The sequence below is a fragment of the Nannobrachium achirus genome (genome assembly GCF_963921795.1).
Source record: "Nannobrachium achirus genome assembly, chromosome: 6".
Taxonomy (NCBI): domain Eukaryota; kingdom Metazoa; phylum Chordata; class Actinopteri; order Myctophiformes; family Myctophidae; genus Nannobrachium; species Nannobrachium achirus.
The window spans coordinates 35,283,276-35,309,823 of record NC_137815.1 but is presented as its reverse complement, the minus strand read 5'-3'; the positions used below and the strand labels follow the sequence as shown (position 1 = coordinate 35,309,823).

General features: G+C 40.6%; 2 protein-coding genes across 3 annotated transcripts; one reads left to right on the top strand and one right to left on the bottom strand.

Moving 5' to 3' along the window:
- Positions 1–2,266: 2,266 nt before the first annotated feature.
- On the bottom strand, positions 2,267–15,084 carry LOC308287865 (RNA-binding protein 5-like). 2 transcript variants are annotated; one of them, XM_080729180.1, is made up of 25 exons: positions 14,946–15,084; positions 14,216–14,268; positions 13,578–13,797; positions 12,607–12,753; positions 12,424–12,493; positions 11,603–11,676; positions 10,794–10,877; positions 10,621–10,681; positions 10,332–10,400; positions 10,070–10,230; positions 9,852–9,949; positions 9,255–9,342; positions 8,708–8,779; positions 8,552–8,618; positions 8,365–8,447; positions 6,596–6,686; positions 6,374–6,465; positions 6,083–6,262; positions 5,442–5,600; positions 5,180–5,257; positions 4,721–4,900; positions 4,235–4,303; positions 4,036–4,139; positions 3,033–3,162; positions 2,267–2,765 (listed from the first exon to the last, which is right to left on the bottom strand). In XM_080729180.1, the coding sequence occupies exons 2-25, from the start codon at positions 14,230–14,232 to the stop codon at positions 2,640–2,642; spliced, it is 2,520 nt and encodes an 839-aa protein (XP_080585306.1). In that variant the 5' UTR covers positions 14,233–14,268; positions 14,946–15,084; the 3' UTR covers positions 2,267–2,639. The 2 variants fall into 2 exon arrangements, with proteins under 2 accessions (XP_080585306.1, XP_080585307.1); XM_080729181.1 differs by having other exon boundaries at positions 14,216–14,237; positions 14,946–15,052.
- Positions 15,085–16,223: 1,139 nt separating this feature from the next.
- Positions 16,224–23,823, top strand: emc3 (ER membrane protein complex subunit 3). The gene is made up of 9 exons (XM_080727275.1): positions 16,224–16,376; positions 18,142–18,313; positions 18,407–18,464; positions 18,649–18,742; positions 19,715–19,819; positions 20,210–20,291; positions 20,869–20,948; positions 22,090–22,172; positions 22,949–23,823. Exons 2-9 carry the CDS (start codon positions 18,159–18,161, stop codon positions 23,075–23,077), a joined length of 786 nt encoding a protein of 261 aa, XP_080583401.1. The 5' UTR covers positions 16,224–16,376; positions 18,142–18,158; the 3' UTR covers positions 23,078–23,823.
- The last annotated feature ends 2,725 nt before the right edge of the window (positions 23,824–26,548 follow it).

Here is a 26,548-nt window from a genome sequence, read left to right as displayed (position 1 = left end):
AAGATGTTTATTATACATTTGAAAACTTGAAATGGGACATACTGCATAATGAGCAGCCTACTTTTAATTTTTATGCCAATACTTTTGTACTTTTAATGAAGTACCTTTCCCACACCACTGATGATGGACAAAGAAAAGGCTACAGGCAGAGCAGAGGATGTGAGTTGCAGGCAGGGGGTGAATCCAAACAAACCCAATGTAATCAGTGTCTGCGTCCATTGCTCCAGGTCTAGGTCAACATAGTAGATTCCAAGTCCAGGTATAAAGACATGAAAGATTTTCCAAAGGAATTTCTTCAGAGTGGGACCTACAGTTCAGAGACATGAGCCCATCATTAGTCTGTCTGTGCCCGAGGCTGAAGCAGGGGCGCAGGCTGGGGAGAATAATATAAGGACATGTTTCATATTAAAGATGAGCTCCTGACTGATCCCTCCCATGCCTCCAAGACTGATTTAAAACCCCATGTGGGTCCAAATCTCAATAGGCATAAATGAATGTGTGTTAAACTAACCATACACATTGTAATGAGCAGCTTGATGATGACTAACTGGAAGAACCAAGATTGCAATAGAATTGAAAGTAACCATTATATCTCAATAAAGAAAATGTCTAGGTTTAATCAGAGATATGTTGTTAGAAATACAATATTTTTGCAATATCAACTATTGGAATAACATCCACCACAGGTTACTGTATATGCATTTCTATTTTTCAACATTCCCAAATTCCACCTAGAACAGTCAATATATAATTTGTTTACGGATTACACACAACAAAACAAAACCTTGGGCAGTGAGTGGAAATCAAATATATTTATTATATAACCCTTATTTAACCAGGAAATCACACTTAGATTAAAAACCTCTTTTTGTGAGACCTTGCCAAAACATGGCCAAAGCAGTAAGCTATACAACAGATAAAACCAAAAACAATAAAAGTATATAACAGGTACATATAAACTAAAAGGATACAAAATACATTTTAAAAGTGACACAGCCACTTTTGAAAAGTTTTTAAAAACAAGAGCAGGTCATAGACAACATATCTGCCTTTTTTAAGTCAGGTAAAGGAGATAATTCTTACAAGTATGAGTTTTGCCTGCAAATCATTTCATGACTATATTATAGACCCTTTGGTCCCTTTATTTTATGCATTGATAGCAGGTCTACACTACTTTGTCTTCAGTGTGAAATTAAGAGGTCCCACAAACAAGTCACAAAGCCTTCTTTCTGTACATCAATCAGGCTTGTCAGTATCGTTCCTTCTGGAAACCTGCTGGCTAACTTCTAAAATATTATCTTAGAATAAAGAATAAAAATACATCATTTTATTGACTACGTCAGTCTGTACCCTGCAATATACAACTATGGTTCTGAAATATTACATATATACAGTCATACCACTTCAACCACGTTCTCCTTCATATCATTGGTTCTCACTAATGCTCGTTATAAGATGGCAACATTTCTGTCCGTCTACTTGTCTCAGAGGAAGGTTGTAGACCATTCAGAAACATGCCTACAGATGACATCAGTAGGCAGCTTTGGCTATTTCAAACAAAATATCAACCTTTTATTCATTTATTCAAATGAATGCAGGAACGGCAGCATCTATTTCAGCATGCCAACCACGAAAGGTGTCGTTTCTATTACTGTAGCTTGGAATCCCCACTGATGTTTTCTGAACTGTCCACAGCCCACTAATGAGTGCAAGTAGACAGAACATGTGCAATATTATGAGCATTAATGAAAAACAATGATATGGCGGTTAAAAATTGGTGAATTGCTCCTTTAAGCTTCCCAGTAAAACCAGACATATATATATTGTTGGCCAATGGCCACTGAGCAGCTAGACTGGAGCGGTTAAGTGCATAGACAGAAAGGTAGATGCCTCCTCCGGCTCTGAGGTGTCTGTAAAAAAAGGCAAGGCAAGCTTCCGGACTTCCGCGTGCATCACAGAAACTGAAGTTCGGCAGGTCAATTAGAGGCAGGTGGGGGCTTTTTGTAACCCAGGGTGCGTTTGGATATAGGAACTCTGTACCCTCTGGTTGTTTGTTTATTCCAACGTACCCGAGATTCTACCCTCGTCCCAGAAAAGAGGTGCCGTGATTATCCAGTACTCACTTTGAGTGGCAGCATGCCTTCCACCTATCCTTTTTTTACAGGTCACTCCAACAAACTGCAGTGGCGAATGAGGTATCTAGCTTTTTATATCTATGGTTAATGTGTTGTTCAAGCCAGGGAAAGGGCCAGTACTGAGGGGCATGTTATAGTGTTGTTCAAGTGAACTTAAAGGGCTGATACGGAGGGACATTTTATAGTAAGTTATTCACGTATTATACACCAGAGAAAGCTTCATGAGAAGTGACACAATGTTTAGCTTTACTATAGCAGAGGGGAGCTCAAAGGATCACATTACTCTGTACAAAAATAATACAAATAACTATACAAAGTGTACATGTTCCACTTAAAAAAGAAAAAGTTTGTAGGCAACGACAAAATAGATATGGAACAATTGAACCAGTGAGAAAAGAAATATATATATATATTCACAGTATCATCAATGTCTTTTCTTATAGCCTATCATTGGTAATGATTTGTGAAACTAAGCCCCCCTGCTCCCCACCCCACCGGTCATATTCATTCCATTTCAGTGAAGCGTGCAAACATGGCTTTCCGAACAGCATCCTTGTAGGTGTCAGACGCTGAGAGCTCATATGCACTTCCTTTGATTCCCAGGCCTGTGCCCTTGGTCCTTAATGAGGCCTGTGGGGAGACGGGGAGACGGGGAAGACGGTTATTAGAGACGGCAGATTTGACATGGGTTACACCCCCAACCAGTAGTGGATAGTAACTAATTACTCAAGTACTGTACCAATCTTCTGTACTTTTACTTCTACCCTGCTACATTTCAGAGGAAAATAATTTACTTTTACTCCACTACAATGATTTAATTGTAAAGTAAAAAATGTGAGTGCTTTTTCCCACCACTGACCCCCAACCTCCAGCTATAAGTAGTGCGTAGTTACTCACGGCGATAGGAGCAGTGATGCCCTGCTGATGGCGTCCCAGACCTTTACCCTCCTGCCAGCCCATGGCCTGCAGCATCTTGTTCCCAATGTTATCACTGGTGAGGCCGTCTTTGGTGGGCTGCTCATAGTTCCTGTGTGCGCGTCGTTACATTTCCATGAAACACATTAGGATTCCATACTGCAGTGTTACTTTTGTTGACTAAGACTAAGGGCCCTATTTTTGTTTTTTTGCCATTTTGTACTATTTTGAAAAACATTTGTAAATCACAACGTGTTGATGTAGATCAGCTATTTGTAATATTTTAAAATGTTTTTCAAAGTAAAAAAAGCAAAGAAGTGCAGGGATAAAGGGTAAGGCACAGACGGAAATGGGGCCCCAAGACAAAATATTTTGATATTTAGTCTAAGACTAGACCAAGACCAAATTTCAGATGACTAAAATAGGGCTAAACTAACTAAATGGTGTGTTATTCAAAAGACTAAATCAGAATTTGCTGTCATAATTAACACTGCCACACTGGAGTATGAACATCAGCTATGTTGGCTGAATATTGTCAAAGACCTTTCAGATAGACTACGTTCAGGACATTTAATCAGATCATGCAATCTAATCCAAAGACCTGTCACTGCGCGATGTTTGCAAACAGTATCCTTTCAGAGAGATGATTAACTTTTACTGATATGGTGTTTGATGATAGTGCTCAAGATAAGGAAATTCATTTTGTGACTGACATAATTTGGCGTTTCGATATCTAGCTGTACTACCAATATGTCTCCCACCACCGGTTTTCAATGTAGGGTCCGGGTCCTTCTGGGTCTGTAACTCTAATAACAGCGTACAAATTGATCCAAATGGACCGTTACGGCTCCATTTGTACGCCAAGTTATTGCCGTGTAGACTGGGATCCCGGAGGGTGAAATCACAAGAAACGGGAGGTCCACAGCCTAGTGCATATCAAACTGGGGGGTCTTTAAATGAAAAAGGTTGTGATTCTCTGTCTTACACTGTGGGAGCGGGAGGCTGGTAGAATTTCTTCTTTTTAGGAGCAGGTGGTTCAGGAACGCCATACTTCTCCCTTCTCTCTGCAGCCCTGTCCCTGTACTTCAGCTGTAGACCAAAAGCAAAACAACCATGAAATAATGATCTCATTAACGAATCCCATCGACCTCAAAGATGAGGAGCAGATTTGGATCAAATTATACCTCCGTTCTCTCCAACTCCTCCAGCTCGGCTTCCGACAGCTTAGATCGCCTCTGAATTTCCAGGTTTTGCTGAAACATATTAACAGCGACTAATTTAATCACTTAAGAGACGCTTTTTTTCTAGCACCTTTACTAATGTTCAAAAGCATATAATGCACAGTATACTTCTCAGGTACCATGTAAATATGTACTGTAGATATTTCCTTTCCTCCCTAGCCTCCCCCCTCTTCTTCGTCCCTTTCTTTCTTATTTGGAAAATAATGATACGATAGGAAGATTAGGAACGATGCACAATAACACATTTCACCCACTTCTTTACTTCTGTAAACCTGTGATGTGACAATTAAGCTGAAAATGGTAGATCTAAAGTCTCTACCTAACCCGGTGCCAAGGGGACTGTTGTATACCCATGATAGCAGATGGCACATCCTAAAATATCCACTGTGTGGCTCAGATTGAGCACACTCTGCCCTTTCTTTACTGTACCTTGTGCAGGTCGGAGAGCTGCTGGTGACGCAGCAGGGCCTCTTTGTTGGGGAACTGCCTTCGACAGAGCAGACAGGCCATCTTGGTCCAGTCGGTCAGCGTTGCCGTCTCCTCCTCCGTTTGCTCGGCTGCCCCTTCCTCTGGGTCACTGTCCCCGTTGTAGGCTGCGACCAGACCGCTCTGCAATGAATAAAGAAATATGTTATTTCGATGATTCATGATTTTGGGAAATAAATGTTCACCTCATGAATTCAATTTGTGCAATATCACTTATATACAGATAACCGATTAGTCTGGCCATTTGTTTATGCTGGCCATTTGTTTAGTATATATTTATTCAGTTAAGCACTTAAGCCCTTCTTCCATACAAAGCCTTATCCTAACTTACACCAGTCCTAATTTCCCCAAATAACCATAGGATGTTGGAAGAGTGCCGTCTTTCATAGACCTCCCTCTCACCTTTGTTGACGATTCTTGTTGTTCCACGATCTTCGCGTGCTCATTCATAAAGGCCTGCACCTCAAAGCCACCATTTTGCTGGGAAAAAAAGTTGTCATGTCATAGAATGCATAGAGATTTTAACACATGGCGGGTCCAAAATAGAGGTTCACAGAATATCAGATAATACAGAGCTCCTGTCACAGGTGACAATTTCATAAAAAATATCAAAAATAACCAATCAACAGGCTCACAAAGGCCTTAGGTTTAAGTGATTAAGCACCTTTCTCTCAAACAGCGTGGTGAAGCCTGCATCTGCTGCAGCAGACTCTCTCCCGTCCTCCTCCCTGGAATGTAATGTCTGGAAGCTGCTCTTGAAGCTTTCCTTCTGCTCCTTCTGCTTGTTCAAGGTCTTTGCCCAGCGCTCCATGTCTTTAGCGATCTAATGGTGAAAAACAGGGAATGCAGAACAGTGTTAATTTCGTCGACTAAAACCATTACGGAAAGCATCGACTACATTTTTTCCCATTGACGAAAAAATAAATAAATAAACTAGGTAAAAACAAAGACGTAATATATTGACAATTTCGTCAACAAATTAAACCTGGACAAAAGGGTTAGGAAGGGACTAGTGGAGAAGACATCCAGTAGAACTAAAAGGCAAGTCATTTTATGTGTGTTATAAAAAAAGCTCCACAAGCTCACAGCGCGTCGCAGCTTGTAGATCGGCTATTTTCAGCATGCAACCAAGAGTAAAATCTGCCATTACGACGCCATCAAGGCCTGCCAAAACCTTTCAGATGACTAAAATAAATTCTAATTTAAAAGACTACGACTGAACTAAATCAAATGCAGAAATCATCTCCATAAGCTCTTGAAACCGAGGGCACAAAACAGAGAGTTAAAACGTTTTCTGTGGCTGACCTGCTGTGCAGACTTGCTCTTTGGCTTCTCTTTCTTCTCCTTGGGCTCTTTGACAGCCGAGCCAGTGGTGGTGCTCGCTGCGGAGGCCGACTCTGTGCTGCCCGTGTCGGGTGCAGGGACATAAGCATGTTGCTCACTGTCCCAGTACAGGTACTGCTGAGTCTGGGAGTTGTAGTAGTACTATTAAACAATGACAAGATCATAGGAGAAATGTTGGGGATTACAAAATAGCTTCTTCTGGTAGACAATAAATGTGAGGCTGAAAACCAATAGAACTCATCAAATCCATACCTGGCTGTTGGGATCATAGTACAGCCCCGTCTGTGGATCATAGTAGTAACCGGAAGACTCGTCATACTGGTAAGTGGAAGTGTCAGGGGCAGCTGGTGACAAGAACAACAGTACAAATGATTTACAATAATTTTAAAAGTCTGTTTCATCCATTCAACGCATTATGATTGTTCCATTCATTACGCCTGTGGATAAAACCATTGGGTGGTCAACTCATCTTACCAGCAGAGTCATTGACGGCTGCAGTAGAGGATGTCGCCAGTGACGGTGCCTGCTGCAGCGCCACGCCCAAGTCCCCAACTAATTGGTGCGCCTGAGGGGAGGAAAGAAGGCGGAATTATATCGGACACTCTTTTCCCGGTGTTATGCCCAGGTGGGTGTGGTTTAGAGGTTAGGTTTTGTCAAAGAAAAGGTCCTTTTCACTTAACTGGAGCTCAGTTAGTCTGTTCTTGAGAGACTACTACAGATCCTTCTCAAAAAATTAGAATATTGTTTAAAAGTTCATTTTCTTCTGTAACATAATAGAATTTTTTAAACTTTGATATATTTTAGATTCATTGTGCATGCAGTGAAATATTCAAAAGCTTTTTTTGTTTTAATTTTGATGTTTATGGCATACAGCTCATGAAAAAAATATTAGAATATTCCACACATCCACTCAAAAGAAGTATTTATAATACAGAAATGTAAAAGTTCTGAAAGGTTATGTTAATTTATGCACTCAGTACTTTGTATGGAATACTTTTGAACAAATTCCTTCATCAGTGGGGCGTGGCATGAAGGTGGTCAGCCTGAGGTACTGCTGAGGTGTTATGGAAGCCCAGGTTTGCTTTTATAGAGGCCATAAGCTCATCTGTGTGGTTGAGTCTGGTGTCTGTCATCTTCCTCTTGACAACACAACACAGATTCTCTGTGGGTTTCAGGTCAGGCCAGTTTGCTGGTCAGTTAAGGCTAGTAATACCATGGTCACTACACCAGTTACTGTAGTTTTGGATCTGTGGGCAGGTGCCAAGTACTTCTGGCTAAAGGAAATCATCATTTCCTTAAAGCTTGTCAACCTACAGATGCGCAAAGTGCTCTAAAATCCCCAGGTAGATGGCTGTGTTGACTCTGAACTTGATAAAACACAGTGGACCAACACCTGCAATACAATGCAATGCTGGTTTTGCCCACACTGCATTTTATCAAGTTCAGAGTCAAGACAGTCATCTACCCAGGGATTTTAGAGCACTTAATGCTTCCGTAGGTTGACAAGCTTTATTGAGATGATTTATTTTAGCCAGAAGCACTTGGCACCTGCCCACAGAGCCAAAAACTACTAGTAACTAACTAACTATTACTGGCCTTAACTGACCAGCCAACTGGCCTGACCTGAAACCCACAGAGAATCTGTGTTGTGTTGTCAAGAGGAAGATGAGAGACACCAGACTCAACCACACAGATGAGCTTATGGCCGCTATCAAAGCAAATCTGGGCTTCCATAACACCTCAGCAGTACCTCAGGCTGACCACCTTCATGCCACGCCCCACTGATGAAGGAATTTGTTCAAAAGTATTCCATACAAAGTACTGAGTGCATAAATTAACATAACCTTTCAGAACTTTGACATTTCTGTATTATAAATGCTTCTTTTGAGTGGCTGTGTGGAATATTCTAATATTTTGAGATATGGATTTTTGATTTTCATGAGCTGTATGCCATAAAAATCTAAATTAAAACAAAAAATACAAGAATATGTCACTGCATGCACAATGAATCTAAACTTTATGAAAGTTTAAAAAATATATATTATGTTACAGAAGAAAATTAACTTTTACACAATATTCTAATTTTTTGAGAAGGATCTGTGGATGTGAAGGACCCCCAAAATGATATTTGGCCACAGAGCTTGTATATCTGCTATTTTTCACTGGTTAAAGCATTCAATAATTCTAGGCCTAGCATAGTTGTTTTGTGAGGTAACAGTTAGGGTTGTTGATGACGTATCTACCTGTAATGCAGACTGGCTGATAATGAGTGGCTGGGACAGAACCCCTGTGACTGCTGGGATCAACGTCTTCGCTCCTGGAGCAGCTGTGGAACATGAATAATCATTTGTTGTGGGTAGCAGATGACAGTTTTGTTACATTTATAGCACGGTTCAACAAAGTGACTATTAATTTAACTAGTTATACTACCTCCTAACAGTCCGTCTCCTATGACAGGTGCCAATGCTTCAGGCTGCTGGGGCCACAGCTGATAAGTCTGTACGAGAAAGGATGACGCACCGATTAAAATATGACAATCCCTCAAATCATTCATGTGATGACCTGATTTTATTGATTTGCTCTGACCTGTGCATACTGGGCAGCATACGCGTCCTGCGTTGAGGAATAGTCAGAGGTGGCGCCTAAACCCTGCTGCAACTGGAAGGTACAAGGTACAAACTAGTATGAGGCATAGTGTAGGTCAAACATCTAAGAAGGCAAGGTGCTTAGTAGAAAATATATGTATTATCTCTATAAACTGTATTTAAAGCACTGTATTAAAGTCCTCGTCAAGCAGACTTGCCTGAAGAATACGGTTGAAATGCCACCAATAAACCAGGGAGCTTGACTGTGACTGTGGTGCTGTGACTAATTATTCGCCTTTTGAACAACACTCCAGATTGATTGAAGACTTTATTAGAAGTTTGCATAGGAAAAGGTACAGTTTCCTGACTATACAGATCACTGGAACAAGGTCAACTAAAAGGAGACTAAAAGAAGCTATCAACAAAGAAATATATCAGCACAAATACTACACAGAGCTTTTGTTGTTTCAGCATTATGTCACAACACCCCAATGCCATGTGGCATCAGCTCCCGAAACAAAAAAATACCAAACAGAAACAAACTGTACCTGGCTGGATGACCACTGAGCAGCAGCGATGGCGGTGCTGGCAACAGATAGAGCGTTGGCTCTGATCCCTTCAGGCTGCGCCGAGTCTCTGTGAGGGAAGTGGGAACAACACGATTAATTGGGGCTTGTGTCAAACCGTGAAGCTATTCATTAGTGAGGCTTGGTGTGGGAAACATGCTCCTGGGGCGAACCATCAATAACTGCAAAAGGGGATTTAATCATAAGTGGACAATTAACGGTCCCATAAGTGATACATTTTTTTTTAGTTTCATTAGGTTTAACCACTTTCAACCTGCCATCCCTATTTGTGATGCAAATCACAAAACCTTTCAAACATTTTCAAAAAATGTGCGCGACACAGGTGTGCAACGAATAAATAATTATTTGAAAAACACCACACTTTGTTTATTTGATTAATCAATAGATTATTCACTAAGAAAACAAACAATAGTTACAGGCAGCCTAGTCACATCAAAAGTAAAACAATCAGGTGGTGACAAACAAACTCTGTCTTCTCCATATGATGCTTCAAGGTGATGAATGCAAATCTGATCTGAACTGGGAGGATAATTATGTTTATGATGACTCAAGACTCACTTCCTGGCACTCTTGGCATAATCCACACCAATCGTCTTTCCGTCGAGTTTCAGAGGTGGCTGGAGGCTTTGGAGGATAGTGAGGAGCTGAGAGGCCTCCTACACGCAGGGATTTGAAGACACTTAATATCAGACAGATATGCATGTAGATCCACCCTTCAGTCTCCAACAAACATTGCATCATAATTACAAGACTTTCACAACAAAACACGATCATACCAATGGAGATGAGAGCTGAACAAAGGCGAAGCCTCGATTCTGTCTCGTTTGCTTGTCTTTAATGAGGCGGATGTTGCCAGAAGACAGATTAGCATAGGGTGCCAGCAATATCAGAATCGCATCGACGGTCGAATGAGGGGCAACGTTCCTCAAGATAATTGCTGGAGACGAAAAAGAGAATTGTAAAGAATTTGATCACTTTATGTACAATACATTGAATATAATATCCTAATATTTGCATATTATGAAAGGCAGCACTCACTATCGCCATTATAATCCCCCGAATGTTGAGACTCTGCACTCACACCACTTGCTCCAGCAGAGTCCCCTTCTGTGTTCAAACAACAGCAAAGTAGTTTCATCAACACCAATGCAGAAGTTCTTACATTAATTTGACAAGCAACTATCATATCACGTTTGGACTATCTGATGTACTACTTGGCAGACAGTTAATTATTTAGGACACAAAGTCATCATTATTGATCTGCTATTCCCATCTTTCCTCAATGAACTGTTTATAGGTGAGGTACAGGCCTAACATTACTACTCACCAGTTTTGACAGCTCCGCACCTGAAACACTTCAACCTCTTCCGGAAGTTGTACAGGCCACACTGTAAACAACGGACAACATCATCCGCTTTGTTAGTTACAAATAAAAAACAAACGTGTTGGCTTGACTTTTGAAATGCAGTGGGGGTCACACGCAGGTTTCATTAAACTCACAGCATTGCAAAGCCAGTTTTCAAACTTCTGTCTCCTGTTGCTGTAATGCATGGCTATGCTTTTTCCTTGGATCATCAACTTGTTCTGCCAAAGTCAAAAACACGAGAGTTATTTCCGCTTCCAGGATGTCACGTTAAAACTGCCAGGTGAGGTAGCAGCCACTAGTCCCACCCAACGAGTGAGCACAACTGGAACGGGAAAGAGTGGCTAGGCGTACACACTCATTTAGGTAGAGTCACTCAGTGAATACGGGGAGCAGTAGCAGATCAGGTGATAGAAAGGAATTCAGAGAAAGAGAGAGCGCTGTAGGTCTGTGTATAAAGGGTTGAGTGCTCAAAATTAAAGCTATTGCTAATGTGCTGCTAGTGTTTCGGACCGGAGTGCTGCCAGCTCGTCCTTGAATCAATTCCCGTCTTCGGATTTTAAATGGGGATGAGCAAAGGAACTGAGGAACTGAGCTGGAGCAGAGTGTGCTATGAAACCATAGAGCAGTCATGACTATAAAACAAACAAACAAAAAAATACCACTTTGGGCAACTCAGATAGAACAGAATTCACAAATTGAACTGAGCAGTTAAATGACCCATGTTTTGAATGTTTTTTTAAATACTTTGAGTAGTCCATGACATCAACAGATGTCTCAGATATCAGTTTTAAATTACAATTTAGAATACCGTCATTGTCCTAAAGCCTTTAGTTCTGTAAATCGACACTTTTCTTTTTCAAAACTCTCAAAAGATCAGTTGAATCTGTTATTTGGGGCTCTAATCTCCAAGACAAATTTTAGACTTGGTGATTGTTGAGGCAACCTGATTGGTCTCCATCCACCGGGTAGCATCTTGCAAGTGATAAAACTCCACGAAGGCGAAACCTCTGCTTATACCTAGAGACAGCATTCAAATATAGACGGGAGGTGTGTTAGTTAGAATGCTTTGGTACAAACATTCAAACTCTTGTCACAGTCGGCTGTATAGTGGGTCCAATTCAAATTAACACCCAAGTGGGTAGGTAACCTTTATCGAAACATGATTTATTTTCACAAAAGAATACTAAACATTAGGGCTGCACGATTATGGCTTCATTATCCTGATTATTTAATTTGAAGACAACTATTGATACAATATTGATTTGTGGTGGGGGAAATGCGTTTCATTATTTTATCATTGTATTTGTTGCTCATACTGGTGGTGTCATAACTTAGGCAAAATCAAAAGTAATGACCTCTGTCGGTTTATTGTGTCTCTGTCAGCCTGATTGACATGGAGATGGGTTGTGTAATGTTCTGGTTAACTTGCGTAATGGCGAGGACACAAAGGCAAGGTGCAACAATGGTACATATAAAAAGGTGTTAAAATGAATTGCCACGGTTCGCGATTATATTACCGAAAGCTATCACGATTTGTGATTTAATTGTGCAGCCCCAAAGTAAACAACTACCTCTTTACTATACCCTAAATCACGGCACAAACATATACAGTATATCGGGCACAGAGGGGGGGGGGGTCCTATCTATGCCTGACAGCGGTAGAATGGTGACATTAAGGCATAGCAGTGATAGGGGAGGCTGGTTGCATGGTGTGGAGTATGGATATGAAATGCTGAGATGCCCCTCTTGAACAACTCCACTCACCAGTCCTCTTCTTCATCAAGCGGATATCCACAGGTTGGGGGCCCTGCAGCTGCTCAAGTGCGGTCCGGATCTGAAGAACAAAAGATTAATGAGGCTCAGTCTAATCTTTTAAAAGAAAATACATTTCATTTCCTCAGTCTTAGTTATAATTCTAATTGAAATAAGGGCTTGGCATAAACATACTTCATCCTCTGTGACATGGAGAGAGAGACCTCGAAGCATAATGGTCTTGCTCTCCTCCTCTTCCTGCTCCATCCTGTAGTCCTGGTCAGGATCTCCGTCATATTCATCATCTGACCGGTCACTGGAATGTCGCTTTCTCGGCCCCCTCTGTATCAAAAACATAAAAAATTAAATCTGCATCTTCATAATATTCCACAAAAATGACAAATACGGGTGTTCATTCAGTGGAGAAAATAATAATTCCTCGTGGGCACTTCAGGAGAGACTACACAAATAAGATACTGGAGCATTCGACTGGTTTGCACGTGTTTTTTTACCATTTTATTTAATAAAAAAGCCTTGTGGCCAAGACAGAAAGAACACAAAGACCTTTCTTTTACCGTGTGATAAGACTTTTGAATAAATAGTGTTTGACATACACAAAGCAGATGTTTTAGTGAATAATATGAAGATTTTAACCCATTCAGGCCGGGAACACATTTTGTGTTTGGGAGGGGCTTACAGTACATGTACAGTATGTAGCAACATATTTGTTTTTGTAGGCTAATTTCTGATTTAGGCCTAACTATAGGTTAGGCCTTAAAGTACCCTTTATTTTAACACTTTATTATCATGTGATGATGTTTTTTATAATATAGTTTTATTCTCTTTTTTAATAATGAACTGCTAGTCTGAGGGGCCTTGGCAAATTCATTTCACACTTCTTTAACGGTAAAGTATTTTTGAAGTTGTGACAAAAGAAAAGTCTTTCTGATTCTGATTTCTGAGTGCTCCAGTCAGTATATTTAATTTGGGTAGTCTCCTGAAGTGCCCAGGTATTATTATTTTCTCTTATGCAAATTGTCCCCGTTGAGCACAGATGAGCCCTTCTGCTCTCTGAAGCATCTCTTGAAAGGTGTTCAGTGCTCTTTCCAGAGGTCTATAACTTACATAAGATAGATGCCCTCAAATAGCCGTTATTATTCACTGACCTCAGGACTATCTCGACCTCTCCGTGGTGCATCAAATCGTTCTCTGTGCCTTTCATCGCCCCAGCGTCGATCACAATCCCTCTCTGCATCACGGTTCCTTCTCTCGTGCCTCTCTGGATCATCTCTACTCCCATCTGATCCATATCTTCCACTCCGTTCTCCACGACTCTCACGACTCTCCCGACTCTCCCGACTCTCTCGACTCTCCCCACGACTCTGTCTGCAATAAGAACAAAATTCAGAGTACCACACGGAGACTTCAATGAGAACACACCTGACATGACCTGATGAAGATGTATATTGACTTCGAAACGTTGCCACGCTATTTATTTGCCTGCACCCAGTAAATTAAAAAAGGCTTAACTGTCACGAGTTAGCTTTGCAAATTGAATACTTTATTACCAGTTTGCATAGGAAATGTAGCCTACAAGACAGCACAGTTCAGATACAAGGTCTACTATTTTTTCAAACCCAATATATCACTATAGCTTGTTGACATTGGGGTCCTTTGTATTCATTTCATGTCTCCCAGCCCATCAAATACTAAAAGCAGGATATGGTGGTAACGCTATGTTTGGCACTAAAACAATTATACAGAGACTACAGGTGAAGCCATATGAGCATATTTAATATCTTACCTTTTATCAGCTCTCATTTGCACTACAGAAAACACTAGATTCGTCAAACAGTTCTGAAATAAACAAAAAGAATTTCTTAAGACAATAAATTTCATTTTGAGAGTCCTTAACATACAGCAAGAAGAGAGGTACATTTGAACCCAAGGTGGGGCCATGCACCAAAAGTGGGGTCATTGAGTTTCATCATTCATGCGCACATTCACAACACAACACATCATTCTCACAGATCGTCGGCGACAGGAGGATCTACACTACAGCCTAGATTACCGTAATTCATGTTCTATGTTCAACACATGCAAATGCGTGTGCAAAAACAGATCTTCAAGCAAAAGACGTGTTGCAGAGCTTAATGGATGACATGCAAACATGTATCCATCATTTTCCCATCCTAGTAGCCTGATAAAAGTATCAAACTCAAACTCCTTGTAGAATGCACCAGAACACAGGAAATAACATCTACTCTTTTAAAATGTTTCTGGGGGAGGACCCCCAGACCCCCCCACCAAAATGATCTAATTAGCTACGTTTCTGCATCAAAATTACTTATTCATTAAATTGCGGCCCTTTACTCGAAAATGTTTGAGAAACACAGCATTATCAGCCGACCCGTGATAACTAGCAACTAACATGGTCTGTTGTTTACAATACATGACAATCTGCATAGTTTTTTAGCCGTTTAGCTTAGTAGCGGTGTAAATGACAGACACGGCGGTGTCATTTCATGACCTACCAGTGAAGAGTGATAGTCCACGGTTTAACTAACGTGCATCAAATAGTGTTTTTGAGGATAACTAACAACATGGTATACTATAAGTACCCAGCGCCAGCGGTCACAGTAGCTAAGGAGGCTAGCTGAGCTAAATTTCTTCTGTTCCGGGTGTGCCCATCCCCCACTGGGTGAGGGTGAGGGAAATGCGTCATATTATTTTAGCTATTATTTTATCACAGCTAAAAAATAATTTCATGTTGTTATTATGTAATAACAATAATCCAACGTGGAAGGCAATTTGTGAGTCAATAAAAAAATAAATGTGGTTGCAATTTATTTTCCTTTCAGACAGTCCCCTGGCAAAGTTTAGTTATTTTTTTGTTAATTGATTGATTGATTGATTGAATGAATACTTTATTAACAGTTTGCATACTTTGCAATACAAAATTAAAATTGTTGCCCTTTCATTGTTTGAATGTTATCTGTTTTATTACAATTTAGTTTAAAATATATATATTTGATGGTGTGCTGCCTTGGACATTCCAATTTCAATTCAATTCAAAGGAGCTTGGCATGAGAAAACATACGTTTACATTGCCAAAGCAAGTGTCAAAATATAATAAACAATAATAACAGCTGAAAAAGGGGAACATAAACATAGTTGGAGGGGGGGTACTGCATTGTGTAAACGGAGCTATGTCACATTGTGTCGTTATACATGTTGTATACACAGGGTATAAAGCCTTTTGAAACAAATAGCAGCAATCTTTTTCAGTTGCTTTGGAACAAATAAACATTAATTTATATATCTTTTCTCAAAAAGATTTAAATAGCATTTAGTACATTCCATCATCACCGCCAGGCGGCGCTGTAGTCTCAACCAGTGATGCCAGAAAAATGCCCAAGACTACCTGGCTGCAGACACTAGGGTCCTGTTGATGTCCACGGGAGACAGGAACATCAACAAGTGGCAGGAAGTGACCTCACACCTCTTTCTTGCTCTACCCCATGGAGGTTCTGTTTAGGGTTAGGGGGTAGAGTTGGGTTGTCTAAAAGATAAAAGATAACATGTACACATAGCGACAATGCGGCTCAAAGGGACTGTAGTGCCTTGGACTGCAAGGCAGAGACGTCACGTGACCTCCACAAGCGGCATGAAGTCACTTGACACTGTGAGGTCACTTCCTGCCACTTGTTGATGTTCCTGTCTCCCGTGGACATCAACAGGACCCTAGTGTCTGCAGCCAGGTGCTGCTCGAAAAATGTGCTCTCATCATCATTCCTCCCCCTACAGTTTCATTCACCATCACACTCATCACAATGGCTGTAGAGGCTAACTAATGCCATCTGGTTCATCCCATCCACACTTGACATAATATCCATATTCTGCTGCTATTTGGAGATTAAAAAAGGGACATAAGGACGGTGGTCAACGCTTCCAAGAATCCGGTGGTAAGACAACCCTCACACTGACTGATTCACACAATCAAAACCTGCAACACAATCATGTCAATGAAGCAAAGCTATAGCCATGTTGGCTATCATGATTAGCCTCGCAAACAATGGAAAAATACATTTTCATTGTGCAAGCTCTACAAGCCTTTCACAGAATGCTTATCAATGTCCCTTTATCCTTCCATGTAACTTTGGGTGAAACAACACTTTATATGTGCAGTCAGAACAATGTTATGTATCATGTTATGTATCAATGTGTCATTATCTATCAACATAATACATTCCATAAATTGGTGTCTGATTATTTGATCTGGTAAACAAGTCACAGTGGAACAGAAATGTCTTTTTCCATTGTTTTGCCTACTCTACCACTGACTGTACAGAAACGAGGCTTTTAGCGCTACATAACCTGCACCTCGCCTCTCTCTCTCTCTCTCGATAAGCTAAACTTAGCTAGCGATGATTAGCTAGCTCCAACCGAGAACCCATTCCTTCTACATCTACGAGCGACATCGTCGTCTGTTTAGCGTGTATTACGTGACAATAACAACTATGTCAACGTAACTCTAAACACATAGCTCCTTTATCATTTATGAATTCAACAGAGACAAATTAATATGCAACTACTTGGGGTATACTACTGTCAGATTGGGGTCAGCCCCGTTCCCTGATCAGTTTACTTTTGGGTTGCATGGGGTCTTCAACGTTTTGAGTCGAGGTTGTGAGTGACCTTGTAGATCTGCTATTTTTGGATAATGTTCCCCATCACACAAAGATTTGGCGGACCCCCTGTAGTAACACTGAGGACCCCCTGATGATAGGTTTGAGGGACCATAGGCCTGAGGGAACATGGCTATGCTATGCTCCCTCCCCAGTCCCACTCACTCACTCACTCACTCACTCACTCACTCAGTCACTCATAACACCTTACTGTGTCCCAAACTCTTATTAATTACTCTGCATTAGTTATGAATTAATTTGTATTTAGAGTTATTCATTTGCTCAATATTTAGAATTCTGATCAGAGATACCTAGGCTATTCTATGAATGAAAATCAACTTGTGAAATTAGTTTTTATGTTCCAATAAGCCCCATTGTTTTTGTTATTTCCATAAGTGAAAGGGAAGAAGGGGGGACAAGGAGAAGATCAATAAAAACAAATGATATACTCTGACTCACACAGACACACACACACACACACACACACACACACACACACACACACACACACACACACACATACATTGTAACAATGTATTTATGTCCACTCACAGGGACAGTAAATGTTACATTCACAAACGCATGGATATGTCCTCAACAATACAACGCGCATGTCATGTCACTCAGCAGCACTCCATGTGCACAAGTATAGTGCCATATATGGCGTCTCCGCCATACTGTATATGGCAGCAGAGACGGCACAATACTTTGCCAACCTTTCTGCCTTGTCTTTGGGATTCCCAAGTTGCCTAAACCCTCCAACAACCTGTCCGTGGGTGTACTGTGTGTCCTATAGGCTGGATCACCAGAGGAAACAAAGTTCTTAGTCTTGCACTGCTGCTTGGTGTTAAAGCGCTGTGTAATTGTTCTCATGGGCTTGGGGGTCTACACGCACGTGCGCAGTCTGCGCACACACACGCACGCACGCGCACACACAGAGTGTATTTGTGGTTTAATCTTTTTCATTCATACTCGCTGTCTCTCATGGTGCTGACCTCTCACGTTGTTGTTTTTTTTGTTCCATTGCTTCTTTCGTTGTTAGGTCTACTAGGACAAGTTATGGCTGAGCCGGAGCTTCTGCTGGACTCCAATATTCGACTCTGGGTGGTGCTGCCCATTGTCTTCATTACATTCCTGGTTGGGGTCATTCGGCATTATGTTTCCATTCTTCTTCAAAGTGACAAGAAGTTGACATTAGAACAAGTATCTGACAGGTATGCTAAGCTAACCTACAATGTATATGTGAACCAGTACTGGAGATCCACCACAATGTATAAACACATTTATTTATTTATTTCAATATCCAGCCAGGTACTTATCAGGAGCAGAATTCTCAGAGAAAATGGGAAATACATTCCCAAACAGGTAATTTTTCAGACCCAATTCAAATTACATTTGAATTTATTTATAAACTAACTAAACAAAAGTGATTTCCCACCAAGTACAGTGTGTCAAAAAACATTATCTAAACAAGTCCCCTACAGGCAAGAAGTGGATTTCTTATGTTATGTTTATCTTATTTTTATGTTACACTGTCTCTCCATTTTAGTCTTTCTTGATGAGGAAGTTCTACTTCAATAATCAAGAAGATGGATTCTTCAAGAAGACCAAAAGAAACGTCGTTCCTCCCTCCCCGATGACGGGTAATATTCTTTCTGAATATTATAAAACTCAAACATTTCTCCTAACAGTGTGGACGCAAACCTGTCTTACCCACCCTCTAACCAAAGTACCATAGTAGCCCAGATGCATTAGCAGTTCTAACCAGTGCTAAACCTTTGTTTTGAGATGTATACCCAAGTACCGATTATACTGACATGTACTCTGCATATAAAGGGACAGTTGATTTTAAACAGTGGTTGTGTGTGTTAAGGAAGCGCAGCAGATTTCATGTGTGTGTGATCTGACTCATGATAACCTGATTTGACAACCTAAACGTCTGGAACAAGAACCGGCTCAACAGCATTGTGACTGTGGCATCATGCATGCAACATCTGTGATACTGTCCAGATGCCTCTTAATGACGTTGTTGTCCGGCCGCTTATTAGGAAGTCTTGGACTATGATAAGCTCTCCAGACGACTTGGTTCCAGCTTCATCAGGTCATAGATTCAGAACTCCAGCGTTTTTTTCGGTCGAATATCGGAGCGAATTTTGGATCACGTAATAAAAAAAGCAACCTACGTTATGTCAATCAAGTTTGCACACTGCCGCCCGTTTCGTATTTATTTTCGGACCAGGATCGTTTTTTTTTCACAATGGTCGACACTGGGTCCCTGCGTTCTCTTTCTGTCCTCTCTCTCCTTGGCCTGAAAAACGTTTTTTCTTTTTCTTTTTTTTTTTGATTTCCAAAACGCAACGAAAAACAGCAGTATGCAACCACCTTTAATGTTTCACCACCCGCTTCAAAAAACAAAACCACAACGTTTGAGGCCGAAAACAGACGATCTACAGGCTCACACAACACACCACACTACGTGTTGTGAGCTTGTAGATCGGCTATTTTCTGTGAATGTTACCCCCAGAATAGGGTGACTCTAGGACTCTAGCACAAAAGCATGATTGAACTGGACTCAGTGATGATGTGTACTCTCTGCTGGTTGTGTCTTCACCCAGATCCCAGTATGCTGACAGACATGATGAAAGGAAATGTAACCAATGTGCTCCCTATGATCCTTATTGGAGGCTGGATCAATTGGACCTTTTCGGGATTCGTGACAAGTAATGCCCTCATCTACATTCAGACTTATGTTGTTTTATTATTACTATTATTATTATTATTCAGTTATACCTCTATAAATGTCATCAACTAGTTTTAGCTGCTGCCTGCAGTACATTGAGAATTGTTCAAAAGTTAAACTCTTCTATCGGATATGTAACCAAACGATTCCTCTGAGGGGAAACTGGTGGTTAAGTTAATTACACACGTCTCAACAAAATCACAATCGTAGATAACAACAGAGGTGTAATGTAATGCTTCAGCACACGGTGCAGTAGTTGGTGAATGAATTACATTTCTACTAAATATGAATGCAATGTACCAATAATATGTTGTTGATGTACTGACTGTGTTGAGGTAATGAAATGTATCAAATATTTTGTCCTACACAGCCAAAGTTCCCTTCCCTCTCACACTACGCTTCAAGCCCATGTTGCAACAAGGAATAGAACTGCTCTCCCTGGATGCGTCTTGGTAAAAATAGAAAGTTATCTACTATAGCTGTCTGTCTACACACACACACACACACACACACACACACACACACACACACACACACACACACACACACACACACTATTAATAAATGCGGGGCCCGCAGTTTACGCTGCAGGCCTGCGCATTACTATTGTAACCGCTGTGTGCGTGCGTGTGTGTATATACTATATACTGTGTGTATATATATATATATATATTAATATGTATAAATATAAATAATATAAAGCCCATGATACAGGTAGCAATTATTTCATCAATATCAACCAGCAACGACCAGAGGCGTCAATTGGGTATGGCCATTGGCAGCGTAATTGGATTAATGTTTTTGTGCCTTCACGCGTGCAAGACACCAGTCATGTTGCCATACCTTATCAACAGGCATGAATTTATTTTAGGAAGTCCATTTATTTTTTTCCCCCTTTAGCCAAGGTACCATACCCAATTGACTCTTCTGCTTGTTGCTAGTTGATATATTGATGAAAAGTGCTACGTGTATCAGGGGCTTAATAATGACCTACATACTTGCTAATGTATTGTGTGTGCATTGTTCTAGGGTGAGCTCAGCATCGTGGTATTTCTTGAATGTCTTTGGACTGCGGAGCATGTATTCATTAATCCTTGGACAAGATAATGGTAATTCTTATCTAATTTCCATCATGTTTCTCCCCCCTCCCCACTACCTTAAAGCTAGTGAGACTGTACTTGTTTGTGCACAATGAGACGCATGCCTATTTTAATTTACATGCTGTGCTTGCTGTTTGAGTGCTGTTATTTATTTGAGTTTTTCTTGAATGAATGTTGGCTTTGTTCAGTGTGAAAAGGATCTTGTAATACTAATGTTATCATACTTTGACAGAGCAGCACTCTTCGTGTGAAAGGGTTTACCCTCAGACGCAGAGTTGCCAGGTTTTACGAAAAAGAAACGAGCAACCAGGTCTATGAAAACAAGCCCAAAAGAAGCGACTATGAGCACTTTAACCCTATATACACCGCATATTTGCTGAGCTTATAGCTCTGGTATATTTAAAGAAAATATTGAAGAAAATGTGGCCTTTTTTCTTTTACCTTTAACAACACAAATCTGTCTTGGGGTCTTGGGGTCTGTGGCATTGCCTGGTATTTTTCAGATGGGGCCTGGGGTCTGCAGATAAATACATACCGGTATTAATTTGGGGGTTTCCTGTTGTTGATGTTTGAAAACCATTGGTTTAAACAACAAGAAGCACAAAATGATCAACTAACACTTTAGATACAAGCCCCCCCCCCCCCCACAGATCTAAATGGTTGATTTAGAAGCCCAACTCTTTCCCAGTTGGTTAGTTAGAGTTCCAAATTTAAGTTCTTTGAAAATACCGAGGGAATTAGTAAAGATTAAATTAGATAGGGAAAATCTCTTGCAATCTTCTCCCATAGACAGGCGAGAAGTGAGCACAGAAGTTTCCCCTACCCTGTACATATAGTGTTTTTATAACTGCGATGATTTTTGAATGTTTTTTTTTTTTTTTTTTTGCTTTCTATTTTGCTATGGAATACCAAGGACTTCCGACATAAACAAGACCGTAAAAAGGCTTATTTGGGATGCTCCTTTTAGGCAGGGTGTACTTGTACTGTACTACATTTCTTTTATTGTATTGACTACACTTGTACTGTTTACTCCATTTTTGACTAATAAAATATTCACTCAATCAAAAGACATGGCAACAGCAGTCAGAAGAACACCATTTATAATTCCAAGGTGATTAAACTAAGTATTTGTTGACATCATTCCCCACAGGTGCTGACCAGTCCAGGATCATGCAGGAGCAGATGAGCGGTGCAGCCATGGCAATGCCTGCAGATACAAATAAAGCCTTCAAGGTAGAACGTGCGCTTTATTTTTGAGCGGCTCCTGCCGCAGCGGCATTTGACGAAGTGTGTATGTTTCTCAATGAATTGAGTACAAAGGACCCCAATGTAAACAAGCCATAGTGCTTTCTTCTGTTTAAATCCTATAAGTAGACCTTGTATCCAAACTGTACGCTCTTGTCTTTTCCAACGCAAACTGCTAAAAAAGTATTCAATCAATCAATCTATCTCATGGCTATGTATGTCTCACGGCAACAGCAGCTGCAGCCACCGGGCGGTGCTGTTGAGCAGCCTTGAAATGAATGCTCAGGGATTTAAAGGGATAGTTCACCAACATTCTGACTTGTTTGATGACCAGCAGTGGTTCCCTATGGATACACAAAGAAGAGAGAGACTAAGATCCTGCTTAATGTGTTTGAGCTCACTGCAGGTTGTCAACTGCAGCAAGGAATCGCATTATTAGTCCACATCTGTCCACGAGACATCTATCCGCTGCGTAATAATGCCTCCTTTTCCCCCTGTGTTTATGAATTCTTCAACCCACAATGTAGAGCTGCATGGTACCCGCAGGAGTCATCTCTCTCTCTCTCTCTCTCTCTCTCTCTCTCTCTATCTGTCTCTCTCTCTCTCTCTCCACGGCGACACATACATGCACACAGGGCGCAGAGAAAGAGAGGGAGAGAGAGACTCAACTACGAGGTCCTTGGCCTGAAAACGTTGAAGACCCCAGGTTTAGGGTAAACTAACAAAGCATGATTTTGTTAATTTGACTTTCTTTTGTTTTTTAGGCGGAGTGGGAAGCACTGGAACTAACTGACCACCAGTGGGCACTTGATAGTGTTGAAGAGGAACTGATGAGCAGGGAACTGGACTTTGACGGAATGTTTAGCAAGGATTTGCCCACCGGCATGTTCTGATTGACTATACTGTAACTAATAAGAGCCTTCGGTTTGATTGTGTTTCATTTGGCAGGTGGGATCTCTTAGAGGTTTTGAGATGAATTGTGTAGAAATGAGGCAAATCCCCTTCAACATTATGCAAAGTTTACACTCACTACATATACAATCATTGTCGTCACATTTATTAAGCATCAGGTCAGGTTTGCTTGCAATGAAATACCCGCAGCTAAACTATATACACTGGTTCCGTTGTCTATTAGGAGACATAACAAGTTAGAAGGCATAACTTTGACAATTTGTTTTTAAACAAGTATGGAAAAGTAAAACACGTATATGAAAGACATATTTCTTCTTGTTGGAATGCATTATCAATTAGCTTGTATTTATATGCTATCATTACTATTAACATACCGTTAGGTAATGAGCTACTACAGTATGTGAACTCTAGTGTTTTTAAAAAAAATCTCATGCTCGTTTGTGTTACTACCGTTGTATTCAGATGTCCTTGTAAAAAACTAAACAAGATACAGTTACTGTCATTTTACATAGCTGTGGTTATGAAAGTGATACTTATTTCATTGCACTTCCACAATCCTTCATCAGTCCTCTGTCAGTTCATAAACAGAGCAGCTGCCTTCGTGACGTTTGATATTGACTGATGGACCTAGACTTAAAAATTGCTGGGTTCTGGCAAAGGAAAACATGTAGTTGAAGTTATGTTTTTTTTTTAATATATATTTATTTAGGCAGTTTATTTTGTAACTATTCCCTGTGTTTTGTATAAAGTCTTGTTTGACTATACGTAAAAACGTGTTACTTATTTCATTACACCTTCATTCATAGGATTAAAATCATAATTTTTAATTATTTGTTTTAGTAGCCAATAATTTTTTACCCCCTTTTCCGCCCCAATGTAGTCATTATGTCAATTAATTCCTGCACACACATTTCTGTGTCACCACTGCTGTTGTATCCTACTGACGCACCTTCCCGGGAAGAAGCCCTCACTGGGAGGATGTAGTAGGGCCTTCGTCCTACAGGCCTACATAATGCAGCCCGCACTTAATGCGAAATATTCACGTGCTTTCAGACTCTTCAATGCAGAAAGTATCCAGGATACTTGGATATCCAGTATCCAAATGCAGAGATATTAGTAGTAAAATGTCGACATCTAGTGGTCAACCTCAGAGGAGCGCAAAAATAAAACCTGAGGTGAATCCCAGCCTCGAACCAGATGCCAAGTATGCTCTGTTCCCCGGTGTAACGCCCCACGCCACAGACCCCGACGGAGCGGCGCGGTATTGGGTGGGAACGGCACCCAATCCCACTCAGCCGCGTTACCGAGTTATGTGCCGTTATGGACAGAATAGTAAATATTCAGTCCCTCACTATCCACGCCTACCCCACTATCCACGTCAAAGATAAATGCACAAAAAAGGAGTCACATCATCCGTTCATTAGCTCAGTCAGTAGAGCACGGATGCAACAAACCCACGGTTTGGGTTCGATTCCCCTGAGGGGAATAATATTCAAGGCGAGAGATATCGGCGCATGCATACTTCAAAGTGCACGGAGAACAGGATACCGTGGATACTCCTCCGTGGATACCCAGTGCATACTCTCTGCATTCAAACGTCTGAGAAATGGTGAAAAAGTCGGATTGAATGCGAAGAGAGCAGTCGAAGCCGGTGTTTAAAGACTAAATCTAGTTTCCTCTCTATGATAACATTTGCCACAAAAGGAAGACTGAGAGGTCAGGGGTCGTTCTCCTTCTTCACTGTCACATCTCCATCTCCTGCCACGATAGTGGAGATCTCTCCCTGTATGAACGCCCATACATAGAGATCCATACTAATTCCGTACAAATAGAGTGAAATGTAGGAGCTGTTTGCATCGCTCAAAAAGGTAAAAAACGAAAGGGTATGGAATGCCCTTCCACGTGTCTTGAGTGCTGCAGCCTTTGTGGACATTTTAAAGGAGTAGTTCACCCCCAACATTTTCAAACGATTAGTCACCTCATGGAGGCTTGAGTTCAATAATATTTTTTGGTATTTGTCGAATTCCTAAGACAAAAAAAAGTATTATAGTAAATTTACCCCCATTGATTCTAGATGGGGACCCAAATGCATTACTCCTCATCCGGGTCCCCATCCAGGTCCCCATCCCCACTTGGAAGAAGTGGGAATATTATTGAAACATTTTATCGCCACAAATCTTAAGAGGCGGTCCCATGCCGACGCCGTAGCACAATATTTTACTTTTCAGATGTGGATGTGGGTTTGCAGCCCCAATTTAAACAAGCCCAAAAGCTTGTGGTCTTTATCCTTTTAGTTAACCTTGGCTTGTATCAGTGAACTGTACTGTACTTTTTCCTATGCAAACTTCTAATAAAGTATACAGGGTAGGCAACTTTAGGCAAGGGTACCAAGGGTGATCATTGGCACACTGGCATAAGTGTGAGAGAGTAAATATTACAAAAGGTTTAGTCAGTTAATGGACCAATCCCCAATCACATACACACCCATTGTAACTGTTACAATGGGTGTGTATGTGATTGGGGATTGGTCCATTAAGTCCCCTCAAATCTATATAAAAATTACATTCTGCACATAATTTGACTGGGGAGGGAGACTGGGAGAGGTGGGTTATTGCTCAGTGTAATGATCATTACATACTGAAAGAAAATATTACAAAAGGTTGTTATGTAATGTATAGCCTATGGATAATCAAAATCAGTTGGAAATATACAATTTTGATATGGTGTGTCATGATCAAACAATGGCACACTATCAGGAAAATTCAAACATGGCACTTCATGTCAAAAAGTTGCTGACCCCCAGGGGCCCAATGAGGAGGGGCCTTAATTATTTTATACTTTAGCTATTGAAAAATAGCGAGCTTGTAGATCTGCTATTTTTGAAAAAGTCGTGAAAATGTGTGCAAATCTTTGAATATTGGCTATGTATTTTTTCAGCGAACATTTGTAACTCAAATTTTGCTTCTGGGGGGTCCCTGGAACTAAATATTCTGAGAATGGAATCTTAGGTTTTTCCAAAAATCTTAGAAGTATTTGAAATATTCAAAGACTTGCACAAACTTTCACAATTTTTTTTTCAAAAATAGCAGATCTACAAGCTCGCAGCGTGTGCTGTGAGCTTGAATATCTGCTATTTTTCAATAGTTAAAGCACAAAATAATGCGTTCCCACTTCCCAGTCCAGAGGCCCATTCCCACTGGGCCAGATAACAGATAAAAAAATCTCTTTCTCCAGATATTTTTCCATTCAAAGTGGATGGTACATACAGATACAAAAACATATCTGCCACAGATATTTCTTTTATCTGCAGATTTTTTTTAATCTGTATCTACCATCCACTTTGAATGGAAAAATATCTGGAGAAAGAGATTTTTTTTATCTGTTATCTGGCCCAGTGGGAATGGGCCTTAAATGGGTTAAACCCATAGAGTTATAGGTTAAACCCCCTATGA

Coding starts and splice junctions, on each gene's coding strand:
- LOC308287865 (XM_080729180.1), bottom strand. Junction 8,619..8,707: donor ATGCTGCCCAGTATGCACAG/GTCAGAGCAAAT, acceptor TTTCTCGTACAG/ACTTATCAGCTGTGGCCCCA. Junction 3,163..4,035: donor CAGCCTCCCGCTCCCACAGT/GTAAGACAGAGA, acceptor ACGCGCACACAG/GAACTATGAGCAGCCCACCA.
- emc3 (XM_080727275.1), top strand. CDS start 18,159: ATGGCTGAGCCGGAGCTTCTGCTGGACTCCAATATTCGACTCTGGGTG. Junction 18,465..18,648: donor GGAAATACATTCCCAAACAG/GTAATTTTTCAG, acceptor TCTCCATTTTAG/TCTTTCTTGATGAGGAAGTT. Junction 18,743..19,714: donor TCCTCCCTCCCCGATGACGG/GTAATATTCTTT, acceptor GTCTTCACCCAG/ATCCCAGTATGCTGACAGAC.